This window comes from Balearica regulorum, chromosome 3 (assembly GCF_011004875.1).
Source record: "Balearica regulorum gibbericeps isolate bBalReg1 chromosome 3, bBalReg1.pri, whole genome shotgun sequence".
Lineage (NCBI taxonomy): Eukaryota > Metazoa > Chordata > Aves > Gruiformes > Gruidae > Balearica > Balearica regulorum.
In genome coordinates, this window is record NC_046186.1 from 80,820,203 (window position 1) to 80,843,865 (window position 23,663).

The 23,663-nt window shown below is 44.5% G+C and overlaps 1 protein-coding gene across 1 annotated transcript in view; it reads left to right on the forward strand.

Annotated features, from left to right (window-relative positions):
• Positions 1–5,195: 5,195 nt before the first annotated feature.
• PGBD5 (piggyBac transposable element derived 5) overlaps positions 5,196–23,663 on the forward strand; it is a 72,017-nt gene continuing 53,549 nt past the window's right edge. The window contains exon 1 of the mRNA XM_075748666.1: positions 5,196–5,861. Coding sequence (XP_075604781.1) covers positions 5,216–5,861 — 646 coding nt within the window. The 5' untranslated portion in view covers positions 5,196–5,215. The remainder of the gene's footprint in view (positions 5,862–23,663) is intronic.

Consider the following 23,663-nt stretch of genomic DNA (forward strand, 5'->3'; position numbering starts at 1 on the left):
TGCATGCACAGAACGTGGTTTTCAAAGGCTCCTGTGCCAAACAAATCAAAAGTGTTCACCACTGAAACACTCAAATTTCTCTGTTAAATTTTAAATTTCAGCCTGCACCTGTTTCAGTGTTAGACGTGTCAAAAATCACCTCTCCCTTTTATATTCTGAGAAAAATATGTTTGTTCCCTTTCTCTCACTTGAAAACAGCAACTTGCTTTTTTCCTTGAGCTTTGAGCTAACATCATAATTGGGGAATGTAAAATATCAATACAAGAAATACAAGGTTCAAACACCACTAAGAAGTTGAAAACCAGAAAGCAAAAAGGACACATCTAGACAAGCGTTGTTATTGTTGTCAAAATCCCATATGCTGTAAATACGTGATGAGTTTAAAAGAAAAACCTCACCTATTATCAATGTTACTTCCAACAGGGGAATTGTAGGGAGGAGGAGAAAGAGCTCCACAACTCCCTACGTGGAATAAGTACATTATGCAGGGTGGTGCAGCAGCAAATCAAGCCCTGCAGAGCTGCTTTTCCCTGAGCCATGCAGCCAGACACATAACAGAAGCCTTTATTGCAGAGCGTGGAGAGCGATGTAACGTGACTGGTTGTGGTTGTATAGATTTCTTCCCTGCGAAGTAGGGACATCACACGGTGGTGTGCTGAGAAACAGCCTGATCCGCAATCTCTCCCAGGGATGGGACACCTCCTCCCTGCCTCTTCGCAGGGGCTTGGGAGGAAACTGTACGCTGGCTCCAAGTCATCGCTGTTTTCAGTCTTGATGAAGCCTTTTTCCCAAGTTTTCCTGTTCACCCGGGGCAGTGCAATAATGGAAGAGGGAACTGAAGCCTACTGACCTCATGCTGGATGAACAAATCGACTCTGACTCGACAGACTCCTTTTAGGAGGGCATTAAGATGGAAGACAGTTTGACTGGGCTACGCTTGCAGAACAGGGGATTAGAAAAGCATAATTTTGTAACCTGATTAAATATTATTCCATCTCAATGTATTTGTGCTGTGAAAGGACGAGGCACACACCAGGACTTAGGTCTACAAACTCTGTGAAATCAACAGGAAGTGAAGAAGCTTACGTAGGAGATAGAAATGTCAACATTCTGTTGGATCTGGGCCAGGGTTTGGCAGTGTAAAGTGCTGTGAAAAAATGGCAAAGACCCTTCCCCAAAGAGCTTGATGTCTAAATATGAAGAGTAAGTTACTGAGAAGGGAGAAATTCAGGACTTCCCACTACAGGCACAAGGCCTTACTTTTCTTATCCTATTAAGTTTTAAACCCCATCACATTGCATATTGGTTTAACGGACCTGCTCAAACTAGCCCGCAATCCTTTTCTTGTAGCATGTGTGTCTTCAGCGAGAGATTACCACTTCCTGAAACACGTGGAATAGCAGTACAAGAAGAACTCTGACACCTTTCTAGCTATCTTTAAACACTGTAAAGGGAAGTGGTTAGAGGAGGAGAGTTAGAAGCCTATGATTTGCCATCTTTCAATGGTTCAGTTTCTCAGCAAGAGCTCTTCGGACAGCCCACAGTCAATTTACGGGAGCTACAGAACCACCAAAGAAGGCAAATGTGAAACTGAAGTCATCTTCCTCAGCAAGCCAACCAAGAAACTAAATCATGGCCCAATCCCACTCCCAGCAGAGACCACACTGATCAAGGCAATGGGATTATGGTACCTTTGGCTGCAGTGGAAGCAGGACAAGGTTTGAAACTGTGCAAAGTGAGTACAAAGGACCTTCTAGTGCTGACATTGCTCAGTGCACTCTGCTATGCATCGTGTCATCCAGCATGCATCTTCCTCAAAATATTTTATCACTTGGTTGAAAGATAATTTAAGGAATCGGCCACTGACAGCTGCAAGGGAAGACTTCAGTGACCTCTTGCGCAGGATGAGAGGCTCAGGCCTCTCTTAACCTTAAAGGTTGGCAGGGTCAGAAGGAGCGTGCAGAAGGCACCATTTTGCTATTGTGATAAAAACAGAAAACTTCAAGGAAAAAAGCCCCCAAACATTTTCTCTGTAGGCAAATTAAAAGTGGATCCACAGGTTGCCATGGATGCCAAAGTCCGTTTACTCTAGTAGTGTTTTCTAGCAGCTAAACACAAGTTTAAGTGATCAAGGAGAAAACACAGCTATGTTTATACTGTTGCATTAGGTTTATATAATTACTTCTTTCAACTGAAAACCACCACCGGTGACCTTTTCCTCAACTGTTCATAAAAACTCAGTGGGCTTCCAAAAATGAGACCATTTTTGGAACCACCTGTCCTATCTCTGCCTCTCCACAATCATTTGGGATCACATGACTACTAGCATGTCACACATGGCAATTTTCACAGTCCAGAACCCTCATTTCAGGTTATGGTAATCCAACTAGCAGTTTGTGTGGCTGGTCTGAGAGGAACACATGCACAGCTATGTCTTAGACCATTAGGCAAGCCAAAACCTGAGGCACACAGCCCAGTGTGGGAGTCTCTATAGTCCAGAAAAGTGACCTTATCTTCCCATACATGAGAGACTAAAGCAGTCTCTCTGCTTGTGGGGCAGGCAGAAGAGCTACTTGTCTTTGTACAGACTAGGCTGACAGAGGGGAAAGTTCTGCCAGCAAAAGGCTCATGAGTGCGCATGGCAGGAGACGCCATTTTTAAAACATGATGTTGGGTTGGTAACTGCAAGGGTCGGTCCTGCCTCTCTCTGTTGATGGAGTGGTCTCCTCCCAGAGCTTTTGTGTCCAGCATTCCCTTCAAAAAAAGGAAAGCTGAAGTTCTGACATCTGGCATGCCATTAGGTAGGAAGGTCCTGGCAGCATGCCTCAGCCAGCTGCAATGGGAGCCAGCTTTTGGACTGTGAAAGAGTTGGGAGAAATTGTCTTTGCTGCAAGCAGCAGCTAGAGAAGTCTGGGTGGGTTTCTTCAGTCTCTGGACTGTTTCCATTAGTATTTTTACTGGGATCCCATTCTGATTAACCTTCTTTTTCTGTCTCAGACTTCAGAGCAGTCCTTCCCACTGTTGTGTTTTATGGAAAATTAGCAAGTTTAAAGACATTTCAGCGTCCATGGACACTCTCATGGAACCCGGATGCTGAGGTCAATTCTACATCATCTGGATGGAGAGATCGATCCATCCCACATCAAAAGTTTATTACAATGGCTCTAGTACAAAGAACCTGTCAACATCTTTAAAGTATTATTTTCAGTCTTAAAACCTCTTGTGTGAGAAGGTTGACACAGGGTACCACTATTCTTTCTTTCATGAGGACTGCATATTTGTGAAGAGTAATCTGTGGTTTTCTACATGCCAACCCAGCAAACTGGATTCACAAGGTTCGAGCTGGTCACTCATCACTACCATCAAGAAAAATTCTGCAAGTCCAGTTATGCCTTCTCATCAGGGTATTCTGAAGACACAGGGTGGCATGGATGCGACTAAAAGCATAGTTTGGCCTACAGAGCTATGATTTCCGGTGAGCAGGGAGATGAAACAAACCCCGTGTGATATCCAAGTTACAGGCTAAGCTGGCAGAGCTTGCAGTAAAAAAAAAAAAAAAAAAAAAAAAAAAAAAATCCATTTGTATATATAAACTTAGTGATTTTTTAATATAATCAATAAGACACTTATGAGATTTTTCAAAGTAGAAATATGGCTTAAATCTCACCCCTCAAATTACCCTGGGCTTTTCTGTTTGCTTAAGGATGCAGAGGAGATGGATTCTTTTCTCTGTTTGGCTGTATGCACTATGTAGAACTTTAAAGTTTTAATGAAGTCATTGCAATTTAAAAATATCTGAATAGAACATAAGATTTGTATTTTAAATACCTACACAGTCCAGCTTTTTTCACATTCCATGTTGTGCTAGAGTCTTTGAGAATCATCAGAAGGGCATTAATCTTGATTTTTTACAGATAGAACCATTCAGTGTTATAAAATTTGTAAAATCTGTAGCACTAACAGATCCTCAGATCAACCTACATTCAAAGTTTGCATCAAAAAATATGCCCCCCACCTGCATATAATGAATCCATAGAATCCAATTACTGTTTATTCTGAAAGCACTTCTGTGAAAGGATAGGCTTGATACCTGCTATCACTGTCAGCGAGAAGGAAGGCAGGGACTGTCTTCTTAATGAGTGTTTGTACAGTAACCAGCACAGTGGGATGCCAATAGTAATAATAAGAAACCTTGATCAGAGATTTCAAACATTCCTTGTAACATCAGAAAGACCGTTCTGACTGCTGCACAACCAGGGGCTTCAGCTGTGGTATGAAATCCTTAGATTACTCCAGAGATACTTCTGAATCATGTTTAACCAACACAGTCAGGGCACAGGTATTTGCACTTCCCTCGTTTTTCTTGTGCGACCATATTGCTTTTAAATCAGAGGCGATTTTGGAGGAACGGTTACTTCACACCGTACTCGCCTGAGAAACCAACCCCCACACCGCAGGCGCTCAGCCCCACGACCTGCTGCATGCTCAGTGCTGGATCCAGCAACGGGCAGGAGCACGCGCATCACCCCAGGCCCATGCAAAGCCTCCCCGGAGCCCGAGCTGGGTGGCAGGCCCAGCAGCCGGCGAGCACCTGGCCGGTGGGGCCCAGGTGCCCCGCAAGCCTCTGTTCCAGCACCTTCCCTGCTTTGCTTCAAGCGCTGGAGCTCTGTGCCCTCTTCTGGGGCAGCGACATCAGGGCCCCTGCCTGCCAGAAAGCCACAACGAGTTGGTGTGGCCCTGGCCATGTCGCCGAGGCCCCGACCCACCCGGGTCTTACCTCAGCACCTTTCGCCTCCCTGGGGAGGCCCCGGCTACGTGGGGCCCCGCAACCAGCCCCCGCCGCCGGCCCCCTGCCCGCGGGAGCCCTTCACCCCCCTCCCCGCACACCGGGCGCTACTGACGGGCCTGCAGGCAGCGAGCCCAGAGCTCCTGCCTCTGCCCTGCCCGCTCCAGCACCGCGGGCGGGCGGACAGCTCCGGCCGGGGCCCCGGGGCCGACCACAGGGAACCCCCTTCCGGCGGCGGCGCGCAGCGGCGGCCCCGCTACAGCCGGCGCTGTGGTTTTAAATGGGCGGAGCGGCGGCGGGCGGCGGGGCGGGCGGTGGGCGGCCCACGCTGGCCCGCGGCGCCCATATAACCCCACCTCCCGGGCGCGGACTGCTGCGGTAATTGGCTGGATGTGGTACTTGGAGATGTTGAGCTGGCTCCTTCCCCCCATGTCCCTGCACACACACAGGGGCGGGTGGTGCGGGCGGGAGCGGGAGGCAGGGCTCAGCCCCGGCGGTGGCGGGGCTTCCCCCACACCCTGCCTGCCCGCCACCGTGCCCGAGCCGCTCCTGCTGCTGGGCTGCTGCCTGCGGCCGCAGGACCCGGCCGAGCCGGGCCGAGGGGAGCGCGGGCGGCTGCTGGCAGCGGCCGAGATGATGGCGGAGGGCGGCGGCGGGCCGGCGCGGAGGAAGGCGCTGTCGCTGCTGGAAGCGGCCCGCTCCCGCTACGAGAGCCTGCAGATCTCCGACGACGTCTTCGGGGAGTCGGGCCAGGATAGCAGCGGGAACCCCTTCTACAGCACCTCGGCTGACTCCCGCTCCGCCGCCTCTTCCCAGGACGAGGAGGACGACGAGGAGGACGAGGGGCGCCCGGAGGGGCCGGGCCCGCGGGGCAGGGCGGCCCGGCGCCGCGCCCCCAGAGCGGCGGCCACCCCGGCGGAGCGGCGGCGGCAGCGGCAGGTCGGCGGCGGCAGTAGTAGCGCCGTCCCGGGCGGCCCCGGCCCTATGGAGGAGGAAGAGGAGGAGGAAGCGGAGAAGGGGGGCTGGACTCGGTCGCTGCGAGACGTCCCACCCCCTCACTTCAAGGATGGCAGCGGTACGGCGGAGGGCGGGCTGCCGGGGCAGCGGGCGGCGGGGCCGGGCGTCTCCGGGCGGCCCCTTGGGAGCGGGGGTGCCCGCGGGATGTGCCCGGAGCGCGGCGCCGAGGCCTGGGTCGCGGCGCAGCCGTGCCCGGCAGCGCCGGGGTGGGAAGCCCTTGCGGGCCCGGCTGTCGGCCTGGGCTGGTGCCCGGCCCCTAGCCTCCAGGGCGGCGGGGGCGGCAGGTCCCTCCTGCCCGGTGCCCTCCCGGGAACGGCCCTGTCGTCAGGCCGCTGGTGCCCAGGGCCGGCCGCGCTGGTGCGGGGAGAGCCTGGCCGAGGCGGCGGGCGAGGGGAGGGGAGGCCGCGTGTGCTTAGTCACAGGCATCCCCTCCCCGCGCTGTAGCGGTGCCCCTGCGCCAGCAGCGCCGGGGTTCCCCGCGGGAAGCGGGCGGGCTCTGGCCGGAGCAGGGCGTGCTGTGCAGGCCCCCTGTGTGGCTGCGCTGTGGTGTGGCAGGTGGCTCCTCGTCCCTGCTTACAGGTGGGGAAAGCCGCGGGTCTGGGCGCTGCAGGTGACCTGCCCTGCGCTGTGCAGAAGGGCTCTGGGAATGGGGCTGGGATTCCCTCTGGCTGCAAGGCTTTCTGTGCAGCCGTCCCTAACCTTAACCTTTCTTGCATGGCTTTCGGTCAGAGCAAAATGAGTGGCGAAATGACATGACGTGACGTACAGCAGTAATGCACAGTACAGAGATCTCTGTGGATCTGGCTTGTGTAGCAAGTTGCACCACTGCTTTGCCTGGGGAGCCATTATAACATACCTGTCCGCAGGCCTCAGTGACCAAGTTGACTGTGTAGCAACGAGGCTTTGTAAAAAAAAAAAAAGTGAATGGTTATGAAGAGCTGGGATGTGAAATAAAACGTTTGCATCTTGGAACAGGTTGCGATGATTGCTGTCATCCTCAACCAAGCTGATAGTTTGCCTATCTTAATGTTGCTTGTCTTCACTGTTGTTTGGGGGTTTTTTTTGTAGTGTTTAATTCCTTCATTTTGCTATTAAAAGGTAAATGCAGAAGAACACTGCTACAGTTGGTGTAGTGTGCTGAAATTTGTGCAATGGGATAGGCAGAAACCTGTCTGAGGAAACAGCTTGGAAATGGGAGTAAGGTGGAGCTAGCACTGGAGCCCAGGGAAAGTTCCGTCATACTTCTGACGTACTTCTGACATATCTGCAAACAGAAGTTGTGTCTACCTCTAGAAATAGCTAGACCCTGTAAAATATTTAAATATCACGCTGATGTGCCTCTTTAAAGAACTCTGTAAGTTTTATTGGTGATTCTTATTCACAAGCATATCTAAAATCAGGTTCTGGACCATAGGCTTCATGGTATGATGCTATTTCAGCATCAATTATCACTTAATTTCTCTACCTTTTCTGGCTTATTTCTTCATATCATCACTTCATAGTAATATCCATTTTAACATAGGCAGAACTGCGATTAGCATTTTAATGCTGGTTTGGAAAATAATTAAGTTGATGACCTATTAACTCATGCAATCAGATTTCCTTTGAAATAGAGGAGTCTGATTTATGGTTGTCAGAAATAGATGCAGACGTCTCTTGAGGAAGGTGTGTGGGTTTTGCTGTGAATATTTTCTCCTAGTAATAGATGGAGAAGAGATTGCTGCTGCCCTTTCATTCTGTCGATCATGATGATGATAGATGCTGCTTGCTGTTCATAGCATGGTGATTTGGTTTGGCAGAAGTTCGGTTAGTGTCATGATTTGATACGTGTGAAATGTGTCCCCTCTGTGGTATTTTTATTTTGACTACTCAAATTCCAAGGTATGGAGACTACAGCATTGTATATAACTAAGCTCTTAGAATTCTAGTTTGTAGATGGACTGGTTTTAGGCCATGCATATATCATAATTGGAGTCACACTAAACATACTTGTACTGGCACCATTGTCACTTCATTGGACACTGTTCTGACTCTAGAGTTCAGATCCATACCCGTTGAGGAAAAGGTGAAGACAGCTGTCCCTTGCAGTGACAGCACATCTTTCAGTCGCTAATGGAGTACAAGCAAGAAACACAGGGTCAGACACAGAGCACTAACAAAACTGTATTCTCAGTTCAGATGTGTTGGATGTAAGAGTTCTTTCTTTCTAGGCTCTGAGCTTAAAAGAAAGAGGCTTTCATGAGGCTGAGAAAACTTAGATTAGCACCAAAACTTCCAAGTGCAGCATTCTGGTTGAGATCTCAGAAAAAGAATCCCAGTGGCATTACCTGACATCATCTGATGCCAGAAGACAAATATCCCTGTGGACTGAAGTCTCAAGACACTTCAGCTACATCAGTGCTGGAAATAAATCCTTGAATCAGACTAGGATCAAACCTAGTGTCAAAAAAAAACCATGAATAGCTTTAGATGACTGTCTTTGTGCAAATCCAAAATAGCTGTTAACTTTTAACACAGAGGTTAGAACAGATGGTTTGCTGGCGCTTTGTGTTATTTCTGGTTAAGCTACTCTGTGAAATCATTCTCTTTAGTTGCTGAGAAAAATCCCAACCACATTGTGATGCCCTGATTTTTAAACTGATACCTAGTGGCACTGTGTAGTTCTGATTAAAATAGGTTGAGGAAACAAGAGAGCTCAAGTGCCTGTCACAAATAGCAAAGCAGTGAGTTCTGAGGTACTGGGATATGGGAATGGATAGGTGGTCTTGGGCGCAGTTGCCGAAATACCTTCCCTTCACAAAGAGTGCCTGGCTACGGCAGGCCCTTGGGTAGGTCAACATGTGTGTTTAAAAGGATGATGGCATCTGTGATCAAATGTTGGATCCAGGCACGTTTTGGCATCTCCTTTCTTGTTCTCCCCAAAACTTGCTGTGAAGGGGAAGCAGAATTGATTTGTTGGGAAGTAAACCTACAAATAGATAGGCTTCTAGGAACGGAGCTGACCTCTGCCCAAACTATACTTTAATTCTGGAAGGGGGGATAGCTGGGGCTCCTCTGGCCTCCCTTCCTCTGAGGGCAGGACAGAGCTAGTTGTGGAAGTGCAGAAAGAGTAAGAGAACAAATTGCTGCTAGGATAGGGAAAGTATAATTGAAATGGAGAGAAAGCAAGCAACTATTATTACTTTAATGACAAGCTAGTAAGTGCCAGTAACTCAATGCAAACCCTTGATTTCTGGTTGCTCCTGCCTCAGATTTAATTGGTGTGCTCTTCCTTCTTCCAAGAGTGGAGTAGTTCTGGGTGTTGCCTTCCCTTGTTAGCTCAGTAATCTGGCCAGGAAATGTTCCGTAACAGAGGCCAGTATTGGTTCTGGTCTGTCTTTGTGGAGGGTCTTAGAAGGTGCAAATATCCTGGTATTGCTGCAGCTTGATGTTCCTGAATTGGGGTAGCTAGTGTTCTCTTAAGTCCAAAGCTTCCTGTTCATATAGTTCAGCAACCAGGAAATTGGACATCAGATCTAAAAGTGCTTCCTATTGTTAGGGATAATGTTTTAGGATGGCAGCAATAGCATGGAAGTCTGTGCAAAAGTTAATGCTGAACTCCTCAAAGTTACAGCCATTCTGTGCTACTGTTTTCCTTATTTTCTATGCCCTCCAAACCCTGTTCTTAAGCCTAGACTCAAGGACAAAATGTTAAGTATGTTCTTTGCTGAAAGAGCATAGCAGCTCCTCTTCAAGTTGCATTTGAAAAGTGTAACTAGCTTTGCATGGATTTCCAGAGTGTTTCTCTGAAACACTAATGTGCTGTAAGTTACCATCTTTGAAGAACATGCTCCAGTAGAACAGCATCCTCTCAGGGAGAAGTTGCAGAGACCATGTCCAGCAATTAGGCTCTCCTTGTCACTTTGAAGAGGTTTAAATGCATATTTAAAGAAGTTTTTAGTTTGTTGGTTTTTTTTAAATGAGATTGTTCTTTTCCAGAAAGACTAGGTTATGGGAAAGAGTCATTTATTCCATCATGGCTGCCACATAAGAGATGATCTGCACAAGGGAAGGTATGTTATCTGAGAGATGAAATGAGCCTGTGTGCAGGATGGTAGCATGTTCCAGCTAAAGTCAAGGAAGCAAGGCACAGCTTTGAATTCCAGGTTGTGACTACCCTCACAGTACAAAAGGTTTTTCTTATGTTTAATCACAAGTGCCTGTTTGCATATCAGCTGGTAAGACTTCATTTTTGATCAGATTTTTTCAGTAGTGTTGTTATTTTGTGAATGTTAAATAAGGAAAATTAATTTAGTTCCTTCAAGTTAATCTCCAGTGAATCATACAATACTATATATATTGGTATAGCCTAGAGTTGTTCATTTGACCTGTGTTCTAAATAGTTTTAGCAGAGCTGAACCATTCAGTAAAGTTAAATAACCAAAGGAGAGGAAAGTGATATAAGTAAGGGAAGAAAGGCTTTTAGCCTGTAATGGCTGTAATCGTAACTGGACAGAGGGTTGTGGAAAGTCTTTGCAGGATGAAGGTGGAGGTCCAATGCACATACTCTTCCCAAGAGTGTGGAAAGGCAGATTGGAAGGCAGCATTCCAGCAGCAGGGAAGCTGGAGGAAGAGCTTTTAGGTCAGGTAGGGCCATATACATGCCACAACCTAACAGTGGTGGTGAGCTTTGTTCAAGTCCTGAATTGAATCTGAAGGCTTTAGTCTTATTAGATTGAGGTCAATACTTAAAGATTCCAGATGTGGAAGAAAAGCTATGAAAGCTACTTAGTTGCTTATGGCAGATTCTGCTTCAGAAATATCTGGGACAGATTCTCTGACTGTAAGTGGATAAAGTGCTGCTGGTGTGACTTGTTCTTGCTTACTTAAGCCATCAGAGAAATTAGCTGCTTCTGGCTTGCATAACCACAGAAAATACTGGAAAAAAATCTGCGTTTCTATATAATCTGTTCTTGCATTCTAAGTAGAAATTACTTACGTCTTCCTAGAAGTGTTGTGATGCTGTCATTATGCTCAATACATGAAAGATGTGCACTACTACTTTGCAGGTCCTTTATAGGATGGCTTAAAGGTTTCAAGTTTTGTTAAATAAGTGAATTATGCAAAGGCTTAATATCTTGTATGTCTTAGGAAATGTAAATCTAAACCAGGTGGGTTTACTGGGTTTAGAGCATGTTTTCCTGCTTCCATCATCACTGAGGTGATGCAAGTGCATGACACGACAGCCTTATTGATTGTAAAATGTAGTGCAACTTAGCTGTCTGTATTTCCTTCCTTCTTTTGGCCATATCTCTGCTATTGAACATGCATTTGGGGAATAACCTGGTGTTGATAAACTTCATGGAAAAAACTATTCTTCTCTGCTTTTACACAGAGAACCAGTTTTGGTCAGTACTTGAGACATGAAAGTCTATAAGCACTGCAGATCAAGGTCTTCTCCATAGACACCATCTAGCCTTTTACAGAGAAAAAGCATATTTACTCTTAGATCTGTCACTGCATCAAATGAGTCTTTTCCCCTTGCAGCTATTGATGGGGTCATTTAAAAGAAGCAGATTAGTTCCTACAGCTACTCATGTCCTTTTGTCAACATCACAGAAACCGTACAGCAAACAATTTTCTTTTCTGCATACCTTTAAGTCAATCAGGAGAGGAAAACAGCTTCTCTGCTGAGTCTAATGAGGATGCTAATGGTGGAGTTGACTTGCTAAGTCTGTACAGACTGCTAGGTCACAGGAAGCTGTCCTGGATGCCATAGACTTAAAAGAAGCTGGACATTTCTTCTAGGTGTGCTTGCTCATGTAGGTGTTTTCCTTCCCATGCTCAAGCTTCAGATATGTTGGAGCAGATGGATTTAGCGGTTTGGAAATCCAAGGTTCTTCCCAAAGGGAAGGTAATCATGAATACAGCTACACATCTTATCTAAAGATCAGTGGAATATAATCCCTAAAATACCTCATCCTTCCAAATACTGCCAAAAATTGGGCATGTTATTAGAGAACAGAACAGATGGACTCAAAAGGAATGCATGGCTAAGACAAATGTATGGGACTACTAGCGTTTGACATCTCATTTCCTTGTGGCAAGACATCCTTTCTAGGAGCTTATCCAAGCTCCCACTTCGTATTCCTTAAAGAACAGGATGTTAATCAGTCACTGGCTCTATCTGAAAATGAACGGACGCATAACTGAGTGGGTCTCCTAAAAACAAAGCTGGAGCTTCTTGATTGAGGGACTGCAGGGAAATAGGCCTGGAAGGCTCCTTTGCTTATTTTGGCTCTGTATAAATTACTCCTGGATTATCTCCTGATTTTCTGTGAAGACAAATGGTATTAATGGTACGTGATAGAAAACATGCTTTCAATTCTGCTTTCTTGGATAGCATGAGGGATTCACATGACCAATATTGACAAACTATATTCGCCATTAAAAAGGACAAAGAATAAACCCAAGCAACTTCTATTCAGCAAGCAATGCAAAGCTGTAGCTTGCAGTTGAAAACTGGGCAAACCGAAGTGTAGTCAGTGAGGCACACTGTAAGGATGTGAAAAAACATGTCAGAGATACACAGCAGACATAGAAGCAAATAATATCACATATGTCTGTATGAATGGGGGGGAATTAGCTGTGAGTTGGACTGAAAGATTACTGGACTGAGATAAAAAATACAGTGAGCCCATCAGTGGGCACAAATCGAAGTGTTAGTTCTACTGAAGAAAAAGCAGAAAAATACTTAAAGCTGCTGCTGTTATAACTGTGATTCATTTCTGATTACATATGGCAGAGAGGTGGGTGTATATGAAAGATTAAATTGGAGCAAAAAAATAGACTATCTTTCTTTTTTAAGTTACTTAGAAAATCACTGTTGTGGAAACTCTGACTATCCAGTGTGTATAGTCATCTCTGCTTTTTTTTGAAAGGTAGGTGCTGGCTAACTTCCTGCTCACTTGTAGGTCTGCAGTCTGGGGTCAACGTGTAGCTGTGGGCGTGTGGCTGTTCCCATTGATGTCATGGTGCTGTCTGCTGCTGGATGCACCTTGCTGATACAGGGCTTGGGCAGCGGTAATCTTGTCAGTTTATGCCCTGAAAAACTACTTTGAATATGTTGTATATATTGAAACTCATGCATGTATGCACTTATGCTTATGGCATTAGGATTACTTATTCTGCCCCAGTGCAGGGAAAACAGTTCAACTGGACTGCAAAGGAAGAGGTGGCCAGCCTTCCCCAAAGGGCAGGGTGGTGGTTTGTAAACCTTCACTTGCTGCAGTAGCCTGGTGAAAATGAACTACCTTTGGTTTGGGGCAAGAAATTCCTGAGATGATATTGAAAAATGTAAGATGCTCTTACATCTGTCACTCTGGATATGTTGCATTATGGATATAAATACATGTATGGAGATAAATTCTTATTTAGTCTTTCAAAGGGCTTCTAGTTTGCTGGACTGTATTCCTGAACAGGATTGCTACATGACAAGACCTCTTTAAAATGAAGACTTTCCCCCCATCTCTTGGGCATCATAATTAATCCTTACTTATAAACTTGTCCTATTATGTAGTTATTGGTTGGTTAGAGATGAAGTAAAATACGACATCTGAAGGTTTATACTTGTGAGATCTGCATTAATTCCCTCTTGTCGTTGGCTTTGAGATTAAAAGAAATGAAGCAGTAAAACTTGGAGTGCATTTGAGTGATATGTAGCTACTTTCATGGTGCTAACATTGCTGCAAATAGTTCCAGTCCTCTCTTTTAAGGGTAAGGAAAGGAGGCGGCTTTAAGTGTTTAAGCCCCAGACCCCATGGGGCACAATGACAGGGAGTTGCTGCAGAGGTTTGACAAGCTGTTTTAGACCATCTCTGATGTCAGTTTAAGTGTGAGTCATTACCCAGTAGTACAGAAGCAGATGAAGAAAGGTCTTTTTTGAGAGGGTTGTTCCTTATTTATCAAGTACAACCCCGTCAAGTGGAAAGAGCAGGATGTCGTTTACTCTAAAACCCATCACTCTTTTCCCAATGAGGGACATTTGTGATAGTCTCCTTACTCTGTCCCTATGGCTCTGGCTGTTGGTAGCCAGCCCTCCTGCGGTCATGGAGAGCCTGGCTGCTGCCACAGAGCAACTGGGAGAGAGCACTGTCGTCTCGTTACCTTTCTGTTTCATAGGTGCCTTGCAAGTTCCTTCTGGTTCAAATTACCTCTGGTGTTTATTTCTCGTGTATGAAACAAGGTACCAGCTTGCGGTGGTTTTGGTGCCTGGAGTGGCTGTACATGCGTAGGAGCTATCTGAGCTTTCCGAGGCTCACTGCGTTCCTTGTCAGACTTATCTCCTTGTTTTCTATACTGAATCAGAGGCACCTTCTTGAGTTGCAACAAACCTTGCAGAGATTAAAATATAGGCGGGGGGGGGGGGGCGGGAAGAAGGAGGCAGATGCAGAAACATCTGACTGAATAAATACCATCTAGTCCCTGTCGGGTGTTCTCACTAAAATTGTCATTACTGCAAATGTCTGTTTCTGTCTCCATTTGAATTTGATAAGGTCTGGCCCAGCATCTCCAAAAATGTGTTGCATAAAGATCTGGCAAAAGCTTAAATGTTCTGACTGAAGAATTTTGGTGGGTTTTTTTTTTAATTTAATGAGAATTTGAAACCACCTTCCTGAATGGAGGAGGACTTACTGAATTTGTTTATTAAACGTTTAGATAACATGAAGTTGGGAGGGACTTCATGTACTCTGGAGGACAGGCTGAGAATTTGCAAGGTTTTTGACAGCCTGAAATAGCCCAGAGTGGGGAAAAGGGGATGGTGCAAGAGAAATGCTTTGTGTGAAGGCAGCAGTGACTAACAGCAGAAGTGGAAAATGAATGGGAAGGGGAAGAACTGTTTAGATGGAAAAAGAACTGGAGGTTGAAGCTGAACACCAGACAAATGTGACTCAATGTCATGTTGTTGTGAAAAGGCAAACATCCTCCCCAGATATTTAAACAAGACTTGCGATGAGACTGGCTTGCCATTTAGGAGAGGTAAGTATGGGTCACCGATCCAGGTGAGAAGCAAATAGTCAAACGTGAATGGAACAGACTGGGAAGCAGAAAATCTATGAACTGGACGACCTTTCAGTATTCTGTTTTTAAGCTAAGTGGCAATATGGATAAGTAAGGGCTATTATAGGAAAGGGAATTATCTGCTCTGAAAACAGAACATAAGGGATAACAGGTATAAATTGAATTGATGGATAATTAAATCAGACATGATAGAAACTCTCAAAAAGGCAGTGCAGTGCTGCAGCAGACATGAGGTATGTCACTGGAAACCTAAGAACCAGTGGCACTAACCTGTTGTAATGGACTGACAGCCAGTATGTGTGCTGAACAGGGATAGAGGCCTGGACTAAAGGACTTCCTGAGGTCCCTTCCAGCACTCTTCTCCTCTGTTTTGGATTGGTTAAGTTAAATGCAAACACTAGGGAAGCTGTTTAGTGGCAAGCTGCATGTTGGAGTGCTATGCAGAAGACTTGCTATTGCATCTCCTGCGTCAGCTTTGGGAGCAGGGAGAAAGCTATATAGCTTGTGAGAGGGAGCTGTGTGCTTGCAGAAGGCCTCCTGATCCGTCAAGGTGAAACTCCCTCTCTCTCTTTGCCTTGGTAAGGCACCTGACAGTTAATTTGGGTATTGTTCTCACCCACACTTCTATGGTAGTGAGTTGTGTGTCCATACATTTTCTAGCTCTAATCAAATGATTAATCATGAGACTCCTTCTTTGTGTTAAAAACACTAATCTTATGCCAGGAATGCCTGATGCAACACCACACAAATACTTGTGAGACTAGCAATGCTACACTTTGGAGGCACTTAGTGACTTCATCATCCAGTGGTGCCTGGGTTTGTACTTGCCTTAGTCCATGACTGAGGTATGAAGAGCCTCCTTGCAGCTGAATCCCAACACAAACATCTATGGACTATGAGGATGATACATGGAGGAAGATGAGCACAGATCTGGAATAAGCCCAGCTAAGTCATAGTCCAGATGCCTGCAATAACTGATGACCATGTAACAGATGTCTTGGGAAGAAAGGACAACAGAATGTCTACTCCATGTTTCTCCAGTTCATGGACTGGGTATCAGAAGGTTGTTTCTTTTACTTCTTTGTGAGCATTACAAAATTGTTTCATTTTGCAAAAAGTACTAGTGGCACTTAGGTCTTCTCTTTTCCTGGTATTTACCTGAAGTATATTTAAGAGTTTTGCTTTTTTCTTTTCTAGGCTAAAAATGAAAGTAACAGGTCAGCCAAGCATTGCCTGTTAGTGTCTTGATCATGCACTCAGTTCTAGTTCCATGTTGTAGTAAAAAATGAAACAATCTCTTTCCCAAAGTCACCTGCTTTGATCCGGAGAACTCCTCTCTCAGTCAGGGATCTGGGTAAAGAGGAGACATCAATACTGTTACTCATCCCTGTTGCTGCCAATTAAGAAGTACCTATCTAGAAACAGAACAGATAAATTCAACTATCCTGTAAGTAATATCTTAGAAGCTTACCCATTAAAAATGATTCTAAGGTGATCTGTCTGTGATACAAGTGCTCTGCATTTGTCTTGAAGTCCTTGATTAGTCTTTCCTCCAAAAATCTGTTCAGTCTTTGAGGAGTGTTGACATCAGAGTGACAAGTTTAAAATTGTCAAGTCTCTTATTTCTCTTTGAAAGTCTTTTGTTTTCTCAGCTTAAGGTGTTACCTTAAACTTGGATTCGCTTAAATTCTTGTTATGGGGCTCCTAGTATTTGAGGTTTAGAAACAAAAACATATACTAAACTGCAAGATTGGAATTTGTGTCTTTGTCTCTGCCACAGGTGTTGCAGCTTCTGGTCTCCTGTCCTCAGACTGATGAAACTTATTCTCTTATGAACCTCATTAGTCACTTTGAAAACAAAGGCAAAACCCTTGCCCTGACAGCTGAAGCGTGCCTAGGTTATCATGAATGTCTGTGTCCTGAAAATTGCACTGGCCTCACTTCCCCCTTCTTCCCCTTTGTCCCCATTTTATTTGGTTAGAGAGCATTTTTGATCTTTCTGTACAAGGCATAGCTGTTTCTGGTTAAGAGGGGTGGGAGTATAGCCAGAAGTACCTAATCCTACAATCCCACTAGACTGAGGTAAATACAAACCCTGCTGAGCTCTGTTAAGTGCAGATTATAGTGCAAGCACCTACTTGCTTTCTGGGACAGACAACGGTTGTAAAATATTCAGCTGTGGGTCTTTTTGAATCGGTACTGTCAAAGTGGGCACTGAATATGAAATTGTTCTAGAAATGTGAAACAGACTTGACACTGTTAATGCTGGTGTTGAGACTGTACCAGTTTTTAAGTCTCTTCTTTTTGGCTGTTGGCTATCACTCCCTGAATCAATGAAAAGAAACTAAGTGAGCATTAGTTTCTTTCTAAAAGCAGCCATTTGCATTGTATGCTGAAGCAGAAACATTTGATAGCATTTTATGGGCAGATAGTGCAGTTGAGTGAGTGGAATGTTAAAATACAAACCGAGCCTTTTCTTCAGGTCTTTTGCTGAAAGGTTGACTCAGAAGGGGTCTGAGTATTGACCTGGAGCGGCTTGACATCGAGCAGTGTGCTACCAATTGTTCTAATGTCAGCTTTCTTCCTAAGATAAAAGGGAGATGGAGTTCTTTCTTTTTAAGCTGAAATGGGCAGCTAAAGGGAGAATGCTTCAGCACAATACTTTAATCGGAAAAGGAGCAAGTATAACAAAAGCTGTTCAAAACTTTACTTTGAAGCTTTCCATTTCTACCGAATCTTTTTAATCTGTACTATAACCTTTTCCTAACCTGCTCTTCTCTGCCACAGCATTTAGTTTCTCTAATTGTATTTTGCTTCCTAGAATTCTTTGCTGTCATAAAAACGAACATTTCTCTTATGTCTTAATATAGATCCTACTGATACTTCACATAATGACTGAGAACATGATGTTAAAACTTTCTTTTTTTTTATTCTTCTGGGCTCTGCTGGACACCATGTCTCCACTGTTCCTGTTAAAATTGCAGGTAGTCTAGGGGAGGGATTCATTGTTCAAATTTTGCTGCTTAGTAAGCCAGACTTTTTGCAATTTTGCTCTGCCCCATGTGCCCAGGTCCACTCCTGTGGGCAGAGAAGGTAAAGGTCTTCCAGGTATTGAGTTCTCACCTACCTTATGCAAAAATAGCTGATGGGGGTTGCTAGCCTTTTGAATTGCCCTTGCTGAAAGATGGCTTGCTTGAGTTCAATCCTTATTAGACAGCACATCTTTAGTGAGAAGACCCTGTAGGCTCTAACAGGATCTCCTGCGATGAAAAAGCTAGTTGATGTCAAGAGATAAAGCCATGTGAAACCAGACTCTGCCTGTTCTTGTGTTCATAGAGTCACATCAAGATGACAGCTGGTACTTCTAACATACCAAAGTGATGGCCAGGTGCCCCTAACCACGCTGCTCACCCACACATGCTACAGCTGATGTTCCAGATCTGAGTGCGTAGGAGATGTGATATGTGAACAACTGTCACACCCACCTCAACATCAAACTTAGCAGTAAAAAGCTGGAAGGAATGCAGTGTGCAGCTCAACAAAATTTGAGTTTCGGATCTAACAGGAGTGGTGCTTATCCACGGGTTTGGTTATCCCATGATTAATCAACCTTCTGTTTGGATGAAGGTTACACTTTGGGGGGGGGGTCAGCTGCCCCTGCATAGAGTTTGGAGTGAGCGTTTTTTTGGGACTGAGGTGTGAATGTATCTGTGTTCCTGCTGCCTAGTAGAGGAGACCAGTGGAAGCTTAGAGGCTAATGCACAGAGGAATGGGTCCAATTCTTTGCAGCAAGCATTTAAAGAATATTCTCCCTTCTCCTCCCTCAGCTCTATTGGTGGGAGTCAGAATTGGGTCTACTATGTCTTCCCTTGCTTGCGTAGTGTATGCTGGAGCCCCTTATTCCCCAGACATTGGTTCCAGAGGCAGGAGGATGTGGCCAAAACCAAGTGATAATTTCTATAAAGAAAACAAAATATTATGTTTGTTTAAGCAGTTTTGGTGTGGTTATTGCTTTTCTTTTCCTCTTTGAGACTAGCTAAACTCACTGTTCTGGATACTGGTGGAGCTTGAATGCTTCCTAAAGAAAGAAGACACACAGATACATTTTTAAATTTTGCTTTCTGTGACCATTGGTGTAGAGAGCCATTGTAAGTTGCCTTGTCTGTAATTTATAAGGGGGAGGAGAAAGTAAGCAAGCTTTTAAACTCAAGTAAAAAAAGTTAGGTCTTCCAAGCAGAGTCTTTAAGTGCTGCTTTTGTTGTGTCTTTAAGGACTCTCTACTATACTTCTCACTACTTATTCTTTTATAGTTCTTGGTTTTGTACAGACTGCATCACCTGACATTATAGTACTTCTACCGCTCACTTGTTTGGAGCAACCCTGGGCTATAAGAAATCTGTAATCTCACTTCAAAAACAGGCACTTCAGTGTAGTGCTGCACTGGTGCCAAAGAATAATTTGATCACTGTAGCTTAAGGTTGAGTATCTGCCTCAAATATCCTCTGCTGTACTGGAGCCTGAGACCTCCTTAAGAGATCAGTGTTGTCAATTGACTCCCAAACTGTAGCCTTAAACTTCTTATGAGGTCCCTTTTGATGTTTGTTGAGAAGTACAACCTGTTTGCTTCGACTATACAAGGCACTTAAGTGCTGTTACATGCCTAAAACTCAATGGCAAGTTGTGTGACTGGATTGCTCCTGAAACATAGCTTTTAATTACTTTTGCAAGTATATAAAAAGTTTATAACTTTGGTATCAGATCTAAGTGGTAGAAACTAACATTAAGACCCATGATCAAAAGGAAAAACCCATGTTCCCTGAAGAACACAGCAGTTGCAATTTGCTTGCCAAGGTTTGAGAAGAAAGACTAGAGTCTATTGAGTGATAGTCGTAAGGCTCTGAATGGAGGACAACACAGCTAGAGGAGAGACTACGCAGAATTTTTATGATAAAAAAGACATTTCCCTCCTTTCCTACCACTATGCATATTACAGCCTCAGTCTTGCTTATAGGATTAATAATTTGCACAGCTGACTGCACAATGAGTGTGCGCTCTGGAAACTTATTTCCACTGGAGAAAAACACAAGACTGTTAAACATCCTTTTGAGTCATGAGTGACACAAATTAAAAAACCTCAAAGGTGAGTGTCAAGGAATGTTAATGTAGTACACTGTCCTTTGAATCCAGAGAAGCATATAAGCACATGCTTAAATAAATGTATATGTGGTACTACTTTTAATGATATGGTACAGTAACATGCTAATGGCAGACTGACATGAAAACTGTTATACCAATGCAGAAGTACCTGTGGCTGGTACTGCCACTCCCCTGTTCTTACATGAAGAACAGTTTTCTAGCGAGGGCAAAGGGAAATTGCTCCTTTTCAAAGCAAACTGATTATACTGGTATAAAACCCACAGGTAGATCAGCTGAAGCTTATAGGATTCAAGCACATACCCAGCCCTCTGTCTGCTAAAGTGAGAGTGAACCGTGTCTGCTAGGCAGCTTTAGTCCTGAATGCTATTGCTGAAGAACTCTAGGGCAATGTTCTCCAAATATTTTTGATCATGCACCCCTATCAGTAGAAGTTTTTTGAGCAGGTACCCCCAATCTATGTATATTTATAAATTATATACATGTACTACTTACTGTACTAATAGATTATGTACATTATAAAACATACACAAAAATAGAACTTTTAAAAGGAGGAGATAAAGATTAAATAAACACTATGTAAAAATTTTATTTATTAACAGTATAAAAAACCACTTTCTTCCAGCACCCCAATAGATTGTCGTCTTCACTCCCTGTGGTGGGTGACACCATGTTGGAGACCTCTGCACTAGGGACTATGAAAGGCTCTTAATATGAAGCTCATATGTGGGCAAGCAGACAGTGCCCAGCAAGCAGAACTGTGGTCATTTGTGTCCAGGCCCAGAGAGAGAATTTCTGTAAAGTGGCTTGCCTCTCTCTGCCAGGCATGTTACCAGACCCAGATCTAGTATTTAGCGGTGATGAAAAGCGGTATGTTCACCTGCTTCCTCTGTCTTCTCTCTCCCTTCTCCCTCCCCCCCCCCCCCCCAAATAAACAACATTCTAGCTTGCCTAGTGGGCTTGAGGTTTTGATGACAGTAGGTTATAAAAACCCCAGACCCAGGTTTGCTAATAAGCTGAAGGCTTTTTTTTCCCCCGCTAAAACATTGGTGGGGGTTATAGCACTTAGGACCTAGTTAATCTGGCCCTAAGGGAGGAATGTAATCAATTCTTGATGTGGAAGGGAAAATGCTGCCTATTCAGGGCCATTCATTGTTAGTGAGGAGGAAAGGAGCCGCATCAGAGATGATGGAAGAAACTGATGGGATTGAATGAGTTGCAGCAGGTCTCTTACTTTTCTTAATTTTATTTGATAAGGCGGTCAACATAAATAAAGACTGAATGGAGAGAAATGTTGCTTAAATGAGAAACCTTTGTGAAGGTAGCAACAAGCAGCTGAGGAAGTGGAAGAGTGATATAAAGGAGCAAATCTGTCTGTCATATAACACCAGCTTTAGCAGTTAAGTCTGGAAGGCTTAGGAAGCAGGAGGCTCCCTGTGGAGATGCATACTGTTCTTCTGTATTTGCCTTGTTATTCCTACACACAGAGCCGAGAGAGGAGGGAACGACTTAGCAATCAAAGCTTACGGTTTTCAGATACTCCTTTTCCTGGGGGATTCCATATTCAAAGAGTATATAAAACCAAATCAGAAAATGGAAGAAGGTTTGGAAGCAGGTGAGAATGTTTCTAATGCTGATGTTGCAATGCTGTTGTCTTGGCAAGAGCACCAGCAAAGGCTGGTCTCTCTAGGAGAGCGAGTTGACCTGGGGTTTCTGATAAATGAACACCTAGGCAGCATCTCAGTGAGGCCATGAAGGAAGGTCTCAGCTTTCTAGAAAACGCAGTGGTAAAGAGGTAGAGATGCTTTGACGTCAGTCACAATGAAGGGAAGAAGACCTTTGCTGTGTGAGAGCAATGACTTGCTTAAGTAACCCTCAATTGTTTGCATCTTTTTTTAAGTGGAGGATGTGAGGCATATAGAGGATTGAGTTTTCCTTGTAGAAAATGTTGTGGTGCTAGATAAACACTGATGTGGCACTAAAGAGGAGTCTTTACACAGATGTCAGAGATTTCCTTGCCAGCAAGGACTGGCCAAGGGAAGAAAGGGACTTGCAACAGCAGCTCTGTGAGTTGTTTCACATCTGCCATGGAATTAAATTTATTTTGATGGGCTGGATGGATAGACTATACAGAAGAGAATGTTTCTGCCTTTCTGCCTTTGCTTGCTTGCAGAAATATGTATGTAACCCTTTTAGATTTGGAATCCTTAGATTCACGCTTTAGATTTTGAATGCTTCTTTTACTACGTTGGGAACAATTGAAGAGGGTATAGATGTGGCTTGCTCCTACCTACGGTTTGTAGGGTAAGAGGCAGGGAATGCAACTTCAACACACTCATGTAACATTACGGTGTCCTCAAAATGAAAGAGATAAGTCTCCAGCGGCAGACCTCCTTCACCAGCAGTTATGGCATTTGATCTGTGCTTACCTGCTAATTAGGTATTCCTGTCCAGAAAGGGTTTAATGGAAAAATTATGTAGGACAGTATGACTGTAGACATCAGTCCTATGTTAATTTATGTGGGGCAGTGCTTGGGAGAAAGGGAGAGAAGTAGAACAGGAACCAGAGAGGGTTGGGCTGTCTATTTTTTTTTCTATTTTTTTTGAGCAGCCACAGGCTGGCCAGGTACAGGTGCATATCTTCATTCTGTGACTTAGTGAACAACATACAGTTGGACACAGACCTAACCAGCGGTGATCCAGCTGACCACCTGTTATATCTGACAGCTAATCCTTGTCTTAAAACCTGTATCCTTAGAAACAGCAGTTGTGGACTTGAAGAATTCATTCTAACATAAGCGTCATCTCATCACTCAAGCAAAGTGCCAGGAGAACAGGAAACTTTGAGGCATGGCAGTGTCTCAAAAATGGAGGAGGAAGGGTGGGGAAAGCAGCAGGGAAGTGGAGCCTGTGGAACGTCATGGTCAGACAACAGCAAGCAGCTGGGGAAGGCTGGGAATGTGCAGAATGGAGCAAAGGAAAACAGGACATAGGTCCCAGTGTGAACCTGAGACATGGATAAGCCCGAAGCACAGATGATATGATTACCCTAAGATAGCAGAGCATTATCAGTCACAGAGTAAAGCATTCAGGGAGGCTGACTCCCAGTTCCTGACCTCAGAAAACATTTATTTGCTCTGGCTTGGTGGGCAGGTGGTTTGGAAGGGAAGCACCACTTTTGTCTTTGAGCAGCAGTCAAAATTCACAGCACTTATTTAAATGGGAACTTTTCCAGTTACTTGTCACTGACTAAATATGCTCCTTCATTGTATCATGAAATCATAAACCAGCCTGATATGAAAATAGCAGCTTACAGCTTTTCCCTTTAAGAAAATCAATCTATAAGTAGATAACAGCATGCAGGACAGGACATTGGGCCAGGGTTTACAGAGCAAAAAACATACACTCAGAAACTTCCTTGTTACCATGTTAGTAAAATGATGCCTTAAGCATGCCATTGACTCTGCCTATGGCTCCTCATCAGTCTCAGGCTTTTGTTGCAGACTGAGATTTTTCCGAATTGTGGAGGATTTAGCTCTGGTATAGTAATCCAAAGATCTGTTCTGAATCCTAGTTTGAAGACTGTGCGCTTCTTCTGTAACAGGAAGAATATAGCTAGGAAATGTGAAGCTCCAGTGACTGATGT